This window comes from Equus przewalskii, chromosome 23 (genome assembly GCF_037783145.1).
Source record: "Equus przewalskii isolate Varuska chromosome 23, EquPr2, whole genome shotgun sequence".
Lineage (NCBI taxonomy): Eukaryota > Metazoa > Chordata > Mammalia > Perissodactyla > Equidae > Equus > Equus przewalskii.
In genome coordinates this window covers 1,234,165-1,246,781 of record NC_091853.1, presented here as the reverse complement: position 1 = coordinate 1,246,781, position 12,617 = coordinate 1,234,165, and the positions used below count along the sequence as shown (strand labels likewise).

Here is a 12,617-nt window from a genome sequence, read left to right as displayed (position 1 = left end):
TATGATATAATCAAAAGGTAGGACTAAGAATTCCTTCTTCCTGTGCAAGTTTCCAGAACAAGGCCCATGCTCCTCCCTGCCCTCCCTCTGTACACGCACCCAGGCCCCCCGCCTGCGCAGGCCCTGCTGAAGGTTCATCACCGGCATGTTTCTGAGCTGCCGGGCAGTGACTGGGAGCTGTCACTTCAGTCTTCTGCCCTCGCCCCACCACCCAGGAGCTGAGGAACGATGGGTCGAGGGAAAACAAGGAGACTTGGAACAGCCTCCCGCCCCCGCCATGAAAAACTCCTGGGCAGTAGTGAGGCCATCTTCCTAAATCAAATGAGAAACAGCCACTTCCCAGCTGTCAGGCGCAGCGCGGCAGGTAGCCCTGCTCTAACGCTCTGGGCTGGGTGGATCTGGGGTCCGTCCCCAGCACCAGGCTGAGGCCGGGCTGGAAATCTTTACAAACAGGGAAATCAATATACAGTGACAGTAAACTAGAGAAGCTGGCGGACGAGATAAAAGCATTTTCTTCTTGCGGTTTTTGTTCAGGTATCCACAGAGGTATTTGGATTCTTCCAACAAAGCCCAGAGAGAAATAAAAGTTCTTTCTCCTATATAGTTAAGGCCACCTGTGTTAAGACCTATCTGTAACCCGAATTGTTGACCCTGGGAACATCTACACCTGCACAGAGAAGTGTGTCCTTGTGCTAGACAGAACAATCTTTTATCTCCATGTAACCCAAACTTTTTTTTTTTTTTGGTGAGGAAGATTTGTCCTGAGCTAACATCTGTTGCAAATCTTCCTTCTTTCTGAGCTAACATATGTGCCCATCTTCCTGTATTTTTTGTATGTGGAACACTGCCACAGCATGGCTTGCTGAGAGGTGCGTAGGCCCATGCCTAGGATCCAAACCTGCGAACCCCGGGCCACTAAAGCTGAGCATGTGAACTTAACCACTCTGTCACCGGGATGGCCCCCCAACAGTTTTTTGTGAGAAAAATATCTCTAATTTTTTTAATACATTTAAGAGTCATGTTTGGTTGGTGGTTGGATACTGGGGCCTACTATGCTCAAAATTTAACACACCCATAGTCTGCACAGCCTTGTAACGTGTATTTGTGCTAACATGTTACAGGTTGGACAAAGCCAGATCTTGAGCTATTGACTGTCATAGTGGTTGCGTCCCGATGTGCATGTTAGTACATAGTTACAGCACATGAAAATACAGGGAAGAGGAATTCCACGGTCATCTGGGCAAATCACAAATCAGTCTGGCTTTGTCCCAGAGGGCTTCCTAAAGGAGGCTGCATGTTTAAAAATGAAAAAAATGGGGCCAGCCCTGGTGGCCTAGAGGTCAGTTTTGTGGCACTCTGCTTCAGTGGTCCAAGTTTGGTTCCCAGGAGCAGACCTATAACACTTGTCTGTCAGTGGCCATGCTGTGGTGGTGGCTGACACAAAAAAGAGGAAGATTGGCAACAGATGTTAGCTCAGGGAAAATCTTCCTCAGCAAAAAAAGGCACTTTTCATCAAATGGTAAGAAAACCAAAGGAAACTGTTAAATCTGGCTTTCTCTCCCTGCTTTTTATCCCTTTGCCTCTAGTCTTTCCTACAGTTTTCAAAACCAGCTTTATCCAGCATGAAGTCGTGGGAGAGTACAGCCACCTGTTCACTGTCCAAGGCTCGGACCCCAACTTGCAGCCCTACATGCTGCTGGCTCACATTGACGTGGTGCCTGCCCCTGATGAAGGCTGGGAGGTGCCCCCGTTCTCTGGGTTGGAGCGTGATGGCTTCATCTATGGTCGAGGCACACTGGACAACAAGAACTCTGTCATGGTCTGAAATGCCGTGTTCCCTCTGCCTTGGGGCCCTCAGGATGGGGGCAGTTGGCTGACCCCTGGGAGGCAGGAGGCTATGTAGAATGAGCTTTAGCTCTAGGAGATGTGGGCTCCAGCCGTCAGCCTCTCGCTTCCTTTTCTGGACCTTGATTTCTCAACGATGCAGTAGGCATTAGAGTAGATGATCCCCAGGGACCTTCCCAGCTCTGACATTGATAAAGTTATGTTTTCTCCAGGTAGTGAAAGTTTTTATGCAGAGCTGTGCTTCCCTACATCCTCTCCCCCAGGACCCTATGAATTTGTTCTCTGTAAAGACTCTATCTGGGGGCCGGTCCAGTGGTGTCGTCATTAAGTTCACGCGCTCTGCTTCAGTGGCCCAGGGTTTGCGGGTTTGGATCCTGTGCGGGGACCTACACACTGGTCATCAAGCCATGCTGTGGTGGCGTTCCACATGCAAAATAGAGGAAGATTGGCACAGATGTTAGCTCAGGGCCAATCTTCCTCGCAAAAAAATAAATAAATAAAAATAAAGAGAGTCTGTCTGATCCTAGTCCCACCAGCCCTGATGCAGGCAGCTGAATGTTTCTGATGCCCTGGTGTCCCCACTTAGATAATAAGCCTTTCCCCTCTTCTGTTGTGCTTCTGTCCCACAGGCAATTCTGCAGGCCTTGGAGCTCCTGCTGATCAGAAGCTACGTCCCCCGAAGGTCCTTCTTCATTGCTCTGGGCCATGATGAAGAGGTGGAGCCTGTTCACCCCACGTCTATCTCTGGGACCCCTGTTGGTGGTGGGGGGAGGGCTTCACCCTAGTCCAGTTTGCTCCCCAGCTGCAGGGTCTCCAGGATGTGGTGTGGTCTGCTGACTTCTGTGTGTATTTGTGTGCCAACCATCTAAGGCCCTTGACCATAATGCAGATTCCTGGGCCCTGGGCCCTAGATCTGAATTTGTTTTTAAAGGGTTTTACTTTTTTAGAGCAGTTTTCGGTTCACAGCAAAATTGAGAAGAAGGTATAGAGATTTCCCTTATACCTCCTACCCGCATACGTGCATAGCCTTCCCCCATTATCAACATCCCCCGCCAGAGTGGTACATTTGTTACAACTGATGAAACTACATTGACACATCATCATCCCCCAAAGTCCATAGTTTACATTAGGGTTCACTCTTGGTGTTGTATGTTCTATGGGTTTTTTTTTTTCTTATCTTTTCTTTTTTTGATTAAGATTAGCCCTGAGCTAACATCTGCTGCCAGTCCTCCTCTTTTTGCTGGGGAAGACTGGCCCTGAGCTAACATCGGTGCCCATCTTCCTCTACTTTATACGTGGGACGCCTGCCACAGCATGGTGTGCCGAGCGGTGCTGTGTCCGTACCTGGGATCCGAACCGGGGAACCCTGGGCCGCTGAAGTAGATCACGTGCACTTAACCGCTGCACCACCAGGCCGGCCCGTGTTCTGTGGGTTTGCATAAGTGTATAACAACATGTATCTATCATTATGGTATCATGCAGAGTATTTTCACTGACCTTGAAACCCTCTGTGCTCTGTTCATCCGTCTCCTTCTCCCGGACCCTGGCAGCCACGCGTCTTTTTACTGTCTCCATAGTTTTTCCTTGTCCAAAATGTCACATAGTTGGAATCAGACAGTGTGTAGCCTTTTCATATTGTCTTCTTTCACTTAGTGATTTGCGTAGACCTGAATTTTTGACAAACTCCCTGATATATCAGAGGCCCGCAGGTGGGCCATCAGTTTACACCTTGAGAAACACTGGTGTGATGGAAAGAGAATTAACAGACAGCTCAATGAATGTGTTTTATTTCCAGTGACGCCACTTACTTTGACCCTGGGAAAGTCATTTCATTCTCCTAGTCCCAGTTTCTTCATTTGTGAAATGAAGGGTCTTACAGCTCTGACATTCTAGGATTCTAGCTGAGGCAGGATTGTCTACGACCCTGTCCCGCAGGAAGGAGACTGGGCGGCGCGGTTCTGGAGCCCCTTGCTAAGCTGAAGGGGTCCACTAGCTGTCTTTGGAGGTCTGGCTGAGAAGGACTGTGGCTTTGGGGGCCATGTCTGCAGGTGTCAGGGGCGAATGGAGCTCAGAAGATCTCAGCCCTGCTACAGGCGAGGGGCATCCAGCTGGCCTTCATCGTGGACGAGGGTAGCTTCATCCTAGATGGTCTCGTTCCCAACCTCAAGAAGCCCTTTGCCATGTGAGTAAAGCACGCTGTCTCCCACCTGGAAGGCATTCTCACCCCATGTGAGATGACAGCAGCCTGGGATCTGTGAGCTATGCTGAGACAGCTTCTTTTAATTCCTCTTGCTTTAGTCACTGAGCTTCAGCCAAGTTTGGGCTCCCCCGTCCCTTCCTCCTCTAGTCTAGATATTTTTAAGCGGCATGAAGCCGATCTCCCAGCCCCCTAGACCACTGTGCAGACGGGCCTGTGGGCCATGGCATAATTCAGGGCAGGAAGAAGTCAGGAGGGCCCTCTCTGATCCTCTCCTGCAGGGTTGCCGTCTCAGAGAAGGGTATGCTTAACCTCGAGCTGCAAGTGAACATGACTCCAGGCCACTCTTCAGCTCCTCCAGAGGAGACAAGCATTGGCATCCTCGCAGCTGCTGTCAGCCGGTAAGCGGCTCCCGGCCCTGCTCCCTTGCCAGACTCACCGTGGAAGACCTGGCACTTTCTCACTTTGACTTTGAAGAGGCTAAGCTTCCCGCCCTGAAGCTGGCTGAGAAGCCATGGTGGGGCCTCAGGGAGGAGAGGGCTGCAGCACCCAGGCAACGGGGAGACACAGCAGGGGATGTGTCCACATGGCAGGCAAGACCAGCAGGGGAAAGCTGGATCAGGTAGCTGGAGGAGTGCAAAGTGCAGAACAGGAGTCAGAAATCGAAAATGGCTATGACGGGCAGAGTTGTGTGACTTTTCCACCTGCCCCCGCAAAAGAAGAAAGACAAGTAAAGGCAGCTGGCTGTGGGTGAGGACAGCAGGGTCTGTGACAGCGGAGCTCACCTCTGCCTGGGTTTTCTTATAAAGTGGGAAGAAGAACTATCTTTATTCAGTTAAATATTTAGCTGACCATCTACCGTGTTCGGGGCTCTGTGCCCCGTGATGTACGGTGGGGGAGAGCAATCTCTCTCCTCCAGGAACTCACAGTTCTGCCACAGTGTGGGAGGTGCCATGAGAGGAGGGTGCGCTAACTCGGATTGGTAGACAGGGATAGCTCCTGCTGGTGGAGAAGAGGTGGTCCAGCTTGTGCCTTGAGATCTTGGAGTGGTTGGGTTGGTAGAGGTGATAGAGAGGTGAGTGGGAGATGTCCTGGCCAGGCCTGTTGCAACATCCTCTCTCCCTCCTTCTCTTCAGACCGTGATCTTTGACTGGGGTTAGGTAAGTCTTGAGAACGTCATTTCTCTTCCAGACTGGAGCAGACGCCAATGCCAAACATGTTTGGAGGCGGGCCATTGAAGATGGCATTGCAGCAGCTGGCAGATGAGGTGTGGGAAAGAGTCTTGCCGGCTCCTGATCAGCTGTAGAAGAGGAAGAAAGAGTGTCAGAGAAGTAGCCTTTAGAGTAATGAAAAGGCCCTAGGTTCACAGTGCTCTGCCTTCTGTGACCTATTCCCGTCCAGTGGCGGAGCCAAGACCCAAGGGAGATCTCAAGCAGGGAGAGACCCAGGCCTCGGGTACAGTGGTCATCTCGTACTGACCCCTCTGACGTCTTACTGACCTGGTTCTTTCCCTTCCAGTTTCCCTTCCCTATCAATATAGTCCTGAGCAACCTGTGGTTATTTCGGCCCCTTGTTAGCAGGTAAAGTTTTGTCTTTCTTTCCCTCACGTCCCCCACCCCAAATTTCCCCAGCCCCTCGGCCCCTCACTTTGGCTTACCTGGGCCTGACTAACTGTCCCTCAGCCACAAGGCACTATATCTAATTCATCTCTAGGATGTCCCTCCTAGTCTTAAAGCTCTCCAAGGTTCAGGGAAGTGGGTGATCCTCCAATCAGTTCTTTCTGCATATTAGACAGTTCTTCCTAACATCTGACCTTAGTCCTTTTGCTTTAGGTTAATGGAGAGGAATAAGATAACCAGCGCACTGGTCAGGACCACCACAGCAGTCACCATGTTCAAGGCAGGGATCAAGGTAACATTGCCTGGTTCCTCCCAGACACCTTTTCCTCGATGCCCACCTACACCTCCATCCTTTGGCTTTATCTCTGGCTCCTCCTTCCTCCTCTGCTTACAGTTTGAGTAATAGGAAGGCCCAGAGCTGAACTGTCCTCTGTCATCAGTTGGTTAACCCTCAAGAACAAGTGTTCTAGCTGAGGTCTACAGAACCTCTGAAATTGCTGGCCAGATTTTGTATATGTGTAATGTATGGGGTTCACAGCCCCCTCAGGTTCTTCGGGTCTGTACTCCTTCCAGAAAACAACCATTACGGGCCAGCCCAGTGGCGTAGCGGTTAAGTTTGTGCGCTCCGCTTTGGTGGCTCAGGGTTCACTGGTTCGGATCCCGGGTGCGGACATGGCACTGCTTGGCAAGCCATGCTGTGGTAGGCGTCCCACAAATAAAATAGAGGAAGATGGGCATGGATGTTAGCTCAGGGCCAGTCTTCCTCACACACACAAAAAAGCAAAACAACCATTATACTAGTGTCAGGAGGAGGAGTTATTTGGGAGTTAATACTCATTCAACGTGTTATGTATTTACCTAGCATTTTGGTCATGTAGACTAAAGGTTTCTAACCTTTCTACCACCAAGGATCTTTTTATTATTCTTTCTCATATTTTGAAAGATTTGTCTACCTAACAAATTTAATGAATGATTAATGTATTTTCCCCTAGTGTTATGCTGAATTGAAAGAGAGAAACTTACCTGCCATTTATAAAATCTAGAATGTTTGTGATCTATACCACACTTAAAATATACACATTGTCCTCTCCCGAAATACACTAAATATTGAGTGGCCTTAGAAAATGTAAATTCTATATGAGGCTTACTTGCATAGAAATAAGTTTCAGGGGAATCAACACGGAAAATTTTTATTCCAAGAACTGCTTTTCAGCAAATTGGTCTACTTCCAGTTGGATTGCCCACTTAGGGACATCTCTGTTTAAAGGAACAAGCCACAGCCACACTCGTTAGCCTGGACCTGGTCTCTCTCAGATCTTGAAAGGAGTGAGACCATTCCTGTTACTACCAGTACTACCAGCCCCGCTTCGAGGAGCACACTGACCTAGAACACACCGTGGCCTTTGGACATCTGGTGATCTGGAGCCCAGGTTGAGTACACGTGATTGGTGCCTCAGAATTAATTCCCGGCGTAACTGGAGTGTCCAGTGTCAGCCAGGCCCAAGCCGTCTTCACCAGCTGCCTAGAGTGTTCACCAAAATAATCGTACTGTGTCCTTGCGTTGGAATGGTGCTTTTATCTATCCAGAGTGCTTTCCCATTTGTTCCTCCGCTTGATCCACCTGACAGCTCTGTGAGCGTTATTGCTCCAATTGCCAGTTGAAAAACAGAGGCACAAAAAGGTGGTAATTATTCAAAACCACACAGCTAATTTGTAACAGCCCAGTTCTCCTATTCGTAGTCCGGTGCCTTTTTGCAGCATACCACTTCAAAGAAAGACATGCAACTGAGGACTCGGTTCTCTCATGGCCTCTGAGGAAAAATCCCTTCATAGCTTAACTCTCTTCTCCAGTTAGTCCTGGGTTCTTCCTAGTCAGGCCAGGCAGAGTCAAATTTCACAGCTGGACATGAGAAACCACCACCAGCACCATCATCCCCCTCAGGGATCAAACATGCCATCATGGGGGACTGCAGAGGCTCTGGGTGCCCTGTCCAGAGGGCACTAACACTGACCGCTGGGGACCCTGGGAAAGAGCGCACATGGAAGACTGCCAGTGGCCCTGCACGGTGCCGAAACAGACGTCTGGGTGGTCAGAGAAAGCACTTCTGCTCTGAGCAGCTCTCTGTGACCCCCTCCAGCTCCCAGAAGCCTGAAGGTCTGGCCTGAAGCAGAGACAGACCTCTAGCTCTGAACATAACCACATGGGAAGGGCCCAGAGAAGGAAGCCAAGGGGCAGGCTGAAACAAGTAAGCCCAGGACCTTTAAATCAGATTGCTTCCTTCCCTCCTTCTGGTGGTAGTTGACGTTTCCTGGGCAGGGCTCGGGTGTAGGGGACTTGAGATTGGATCAGGCCAGAGTTTGTGCTTCTCTCTCTAGGTGAACGTCATCCCCTCGGTGGCCCAGGCTACAGTCAACTTCCGGATTCACCCTGCACAGACAGTCCAGCAGGTACGTGCCATATGTCCCGACAACTAGTCCAGCATCAGGAAGGGTGGCCCTGGGGACCTTGGTGTAGCTGCAATCCCAGGGCTGGCCCGGTCTCTCATTTGCTCAGCCAGCACTTTTCAGAGTCTTCGTGTGCCGGGTACTTGGCCAGGGTGGGCCATCTCTGGTTTCAGGAACTTGGAGTCTCGCGGGGTGCGGATGGGACATGAATGCTAGGGGCAAACACACACAGTGGGCTTGCTGGGCGTTGGGGGCTGTTCTAAGGTAGACACACACTCATAGAATCCCCACAGCCACCCTATGACGTAGGAGCTGTGTTCTCCCCCTTTCACAGGGAAAACAGAGGCACACATCAACAGTGCAGGTAAGGAACGTGCCCAGGACAGCACTTCTAGGAGTCCAGTTCCAGAGTCTGTGCTTCTAGCCACCACACTGATCGTAACAATTGGGATGAACAAATTACCGTAGGACCAGTGCAAGGAAGGGGACTGATGCTACCTCTGAGGGTCAAGAAAGTCTTCTGACCACTAGAAATTTCAGCTGGGACTTAAAAGACAAATAGCACTTTTCTAGAAGTAAGGCAGTCAGAGTAAGGCTAAAGTAAGGATAAGGAGTATCCTCTAAAGAGTAGGATAAACTGGGGAGAAGTGATGGGAGATGAAAGCGGATCAAGGCCTTGGTGCCACGCTGAGGAGTTGGAGATCTGATCTGTGGATAGGAGGGAACTGTGACGGTCTCCAAACAGGGCTATGCTGTGCTCAGATTTGCTTCTAGGGGGACAGCACTGGTGGCAATGCAGAGGAAGAGCTGGGGCGGGAAGAGACAGTTAGGAAGCGGTTGCAGCGTCTCAGGCAGTGGGCATGAAGGTCTGAGTGGAGGTGGTAGACATGGGGTGGTGACGGGGGCACCTGCCAGAGGTGTGGGAGAGGGCTCAGGGCGTGATGTGTGACAGATGGGGGGTGAGGGCAGGATGACTCTAGGGGTTTTAACCCGGGTAGTTGGCCAGGTGCTGATGCCTTTAAGCAAGTTCGGGAGTTCGGAAAGAAGAACAAGTTCGCAGAGAAACATGATAGTTTAGAAGATCAAGACACTTAGAATATATTAATAGGCAATTATAAGTACCTCAGGTCCAGAGAGAGAATGAACTGGAGGTAGAGGCTAGAGAGTTATTAACAGAATTGAAACCTCTAGAGTCAATAAAATCCCATGTGAAGGACGTGTGCAATTAGGAGAGGAGAGTGGGGCTGGCCCGATGGCACAGCGGTTGAGTGCTCACGTTCTGCTTCGGTGGCCCAGGGTTCATCAGTTTGGATCCCGGGTGCGGACCTACGCACCGCTTGTCGGGCCATGCTGCGGTAGGCGTGCCACATAGAGTAGAGGAAGATGGGCACGGATGTTGGCTCAGGGCCAGTCTTCCCTAGCAAAAGGAGGAGGATTGGCGGTGGATGTTAGCTCAGGGCTGATCTTCCTCAAAAAAAAAAAGGTAAAAATGAGGAGAGGAGAGGGTTGAGCACAGCCTTGCAGTAGTCTGCTACAAACATCAATTTAAAAATTATTAAAATGAACTTAAGTCCTATGACAAGGGGATGGTGCCTTTAGAGACTATAGGAAAAGGGACAGGTGCTGTTAGAGACTATAACAAGGGACCGACCAGACCTTGTGTGGGGTCAGGCCAGGCTTCCCTGACGAAGTGACATTTGAGCTGAAATCCAAGGGGTGAGTAGAAGTTATACAGAATGTTTGGCATCTACAGGAAAGAGCAGCTCCTTTAAACATCAGGTAAGCTAAGAAGAATTCAAAAGGTGAATCTAATCCTTCACAGCATGATCAAAAGAGCCCACCCGACTTCTGTCCGAGGGAGAATGCGCTCAAGGACGAAGCAGGGCTCCGGGCAGGAGGGGTTTCCTGAGTCTCTGGCCAGCCACACCTAGACTCTGGTCCCTTCTCCCTCAGCCGTTCCCCATGGAGGGTTTTGTTTGTCCTCACACAGGGTGGGAGGCACACCCCTCGTTGCAGCGCAGGGAGGAGAACAGGCATTCGCAGGGCCTGGGACCAGTGGGAGCCCTGTGCTCTGCTGCTTTTCATCGAGCGCCAACCTTTGTGCTCTCCCTGGGCTCATGGGGCCAGGAAATCACTCAGTTTCCCTCATTGAGCGTCTTTCCACCAGTGTTTTTCCAGCCTCACTCCCAACTCCATGCCCTTTCCAAGGCCTGTTTTCCACGAGCCGGGGCTTTCATCTCCCCAGGTGCTGGCACTCTTCCCTCCTCTAGTCCCCGGCAACAGCGGCCTTCCTTCCCTGTCTGTCTGATGAGATCCCTGGAGTCCCTGGGCCATCCTGCCCCCCTGCCCCAGTGAAGAATGGAAAGCCTCCATGATCCCGGACGCACAGCGCCCCTTTGTCCTCATCACTCCTCTCCCTCGTGCCCAGTGCCACGAATCAGGGACACTCCCTGCTGCTCTGCCGGCAGAGGCTGCAGAGCCTTGGGCTGGATCTGGTGGGCACATAAACGGCTCCCAGAATCCTGTTCCTCCGTCTTTACCTGGTCTCCCTCATGTCGTGCATCTCACTAGGTCTCCAGCACCTGCCTATGAGGAGCAAGAGTCTTCAGAAATGGAATAGGCTACTATGTGGAAAGGAAGATTTGTTCTGAATGGGCCTCAAGGAGTACAAATTAGGCCGCTGGGAGGTGCTTAAGATGAGCCCCCCCCCCCCTTAAAGGGGAGTTTTGGAATATGGCACCTTGGATGGTAATGAGCTCCTCGGAGGCTGGATGCCCACCTGTCTAGCATATTGTACAGAAGAGTCCTTCCTTCCTTGATTTGTTCATTCACTAAGTGGCTACTGTGGGCTAGACATTCTAAGTGCTTCTAAGCACTTGGGAAAATGGTGAACAAGACGGTCAAGATTCGCATTCTAATGGCACTTACATTCTAGCAGGGAAGACAGCACTAAGCAAGTAATGAAACAAATGAACAAGGCGATTTTTTAAGAGATGAGTACCATAAAGAAAACCATAGGATGGTGTGTCACAAGGTGGTTGTGGGGTGGGGGTGGAACAGTGGGCTGCTCTCTGAGAAGGCGTTTATACTGAGACCTGAGGAGGAGCAAAGACCTGGGGAACAGCATCCAGGCAGCAAGAGCACAGCCCTCTAATTTCGACAAAGGTGAGATTCTGCTGAGCATTTATGATGTGTCTAGTACTATGTTATATCCTGTAGAGTATATATAATATCAAAACAAAAAAACGAGAGGGGTCAGATGCGACAGGAAGCCATATCTCAGTTTGTTATAAGGATGACATTCATAACCGAGTTGCTCAAAGGTGGGATGGCATATGGCACAGGAGGGTGAGCTCCTTGCCGCTGGAAGTTTACAAGCACAGGTGGGCTGCTAGCTGCCGTGGATGTTCTAATGAGCAGCCTCACAGCAGGACAAGCTGGATTTATCATTCTAAAGACCTTACCAATTTTTAAGTATCCATTGTCCTTGCCTTCAACAAATTTACCAGTCACTTGAGAGGAAAATATATCTAAAGAGGAAACAGAGACTAACATAATGGTGTGGGCGTGTGCTATAAGGGCTGTGGGAGCTCAGAGGAGAGAGAGCTCAATGTGCTCTAAAGTGACCTTAGACGTCCCTCGTACCGTTGACAAGTCCCTCCTCCTGGTCTCATCCTTGTGCCTCTGATCACTACCCAGGGTGCCCCCCTCTTCAAAACAAGTAACGGCTGACATTTATTGAGCCTTTTCTCTGTGCCAGGCGCTGCCTAGGCATGTCGCATATATTCCAGTAGTGGTCACGACCGCTCACCAGGTAGATGCTGCTATTATCCACAGGTTAACAGATGAGCACAGGGGTTAAGGAGCTTGCCCGAGGTCACACAACAGTAAGCGGCTGTCCAAGGCACAAAGTTTGGCGTCACTCCTCGGTTTTTGTGTGCCCCTTTCCATTCTCAGACTGCCTTTTGCCTTTTCTCCATCCATTTCATATCCTTCTTTCAAATTCAGTATTCTTCAAATACTCTTCCTTCAAACTCCGCCCTCTTTCTGGCTCTACTCCTCACCATCTCAACCTATAGGTACCTTGGAAGCAGTTACGCCTTGTCCTTGTGAAGTCAGACCGACCGGGTTCAGATACCCAGCTCAGCCATACTGCTGTGTAACCCTGGGCAAGTTACTTAGTGAGAAAACTCCTGTTATTTTGATTGGTTCACATCTTTTAAATTTCATGCCTTTTATGTTCTTGGTGCTGGAAATATAGAAATGAGGTAGAGACAGCTCTGCCCTAGAGGCAGGACCTGGCCAGCAGCTAGTGGGAAACGGGCTCTTGTGGCCTCTCACTGAGGAGGGTGCAATTTGTGTGCCTCTTGAATTTCTGGGGGCAGTAAGTAATTTGGGGCAGAGGGCACAGTCCCAACTCACCTTATAGGAAATGACTTCAGGAACGTCCCAGTGGGTCTAGAATATATCAAAATTATATATAATTCTTACATCACAGTATTTGGAACGTA

General features: G+C 50.2%; 1 protein-coding gene across 2 annotated transcripts in view; it reads left to right on the top strand.

The window, feature by feature from the left end:
• The window catches only part of PM20D1 (peptidase M20 domain containing 1), a 35,758-nt gene that overhangs the window by 5,979 nt on the left and 17,162 nt on the right, over window positions 1-12,617 (top strand). For both annotated transcript variants that reach the window (XM_008524562.2, XM_008524561.2), the window contains exons 3-10: window positions 1,587-1,819; window positions 2,475-2,561; window positions 3,894-4,027; window positions 4,324-4,443; window positions 5,234-5,309; window positions 5,561-5,622; window positions 5,875-5,953; window positions 8,038-8,109. In XM_008524562.2, the coding sequence (XP_008522784.1) occupies window positions 1,587-1,819; window positions 2,475-2,561; window positions 3,894-4,027; window positions 4,324-4,443; window positions 5,234-5,309; window positions 5,561-5,622; window positions 5,875-5,953; window positions 8,038-8,109 (863 nt within the window). The remainder of the gene's footprint in view (window positions 1-1,586; window positions 1,820-2,474; window positions 2,562-3,893; window positions 4,028-4,323; window positions 4,444-5,233; window positions 5,310-5,560; window positions 5,623-5,874; window positions 5,954-8,037; window positions 8,110-12,617) is intronic.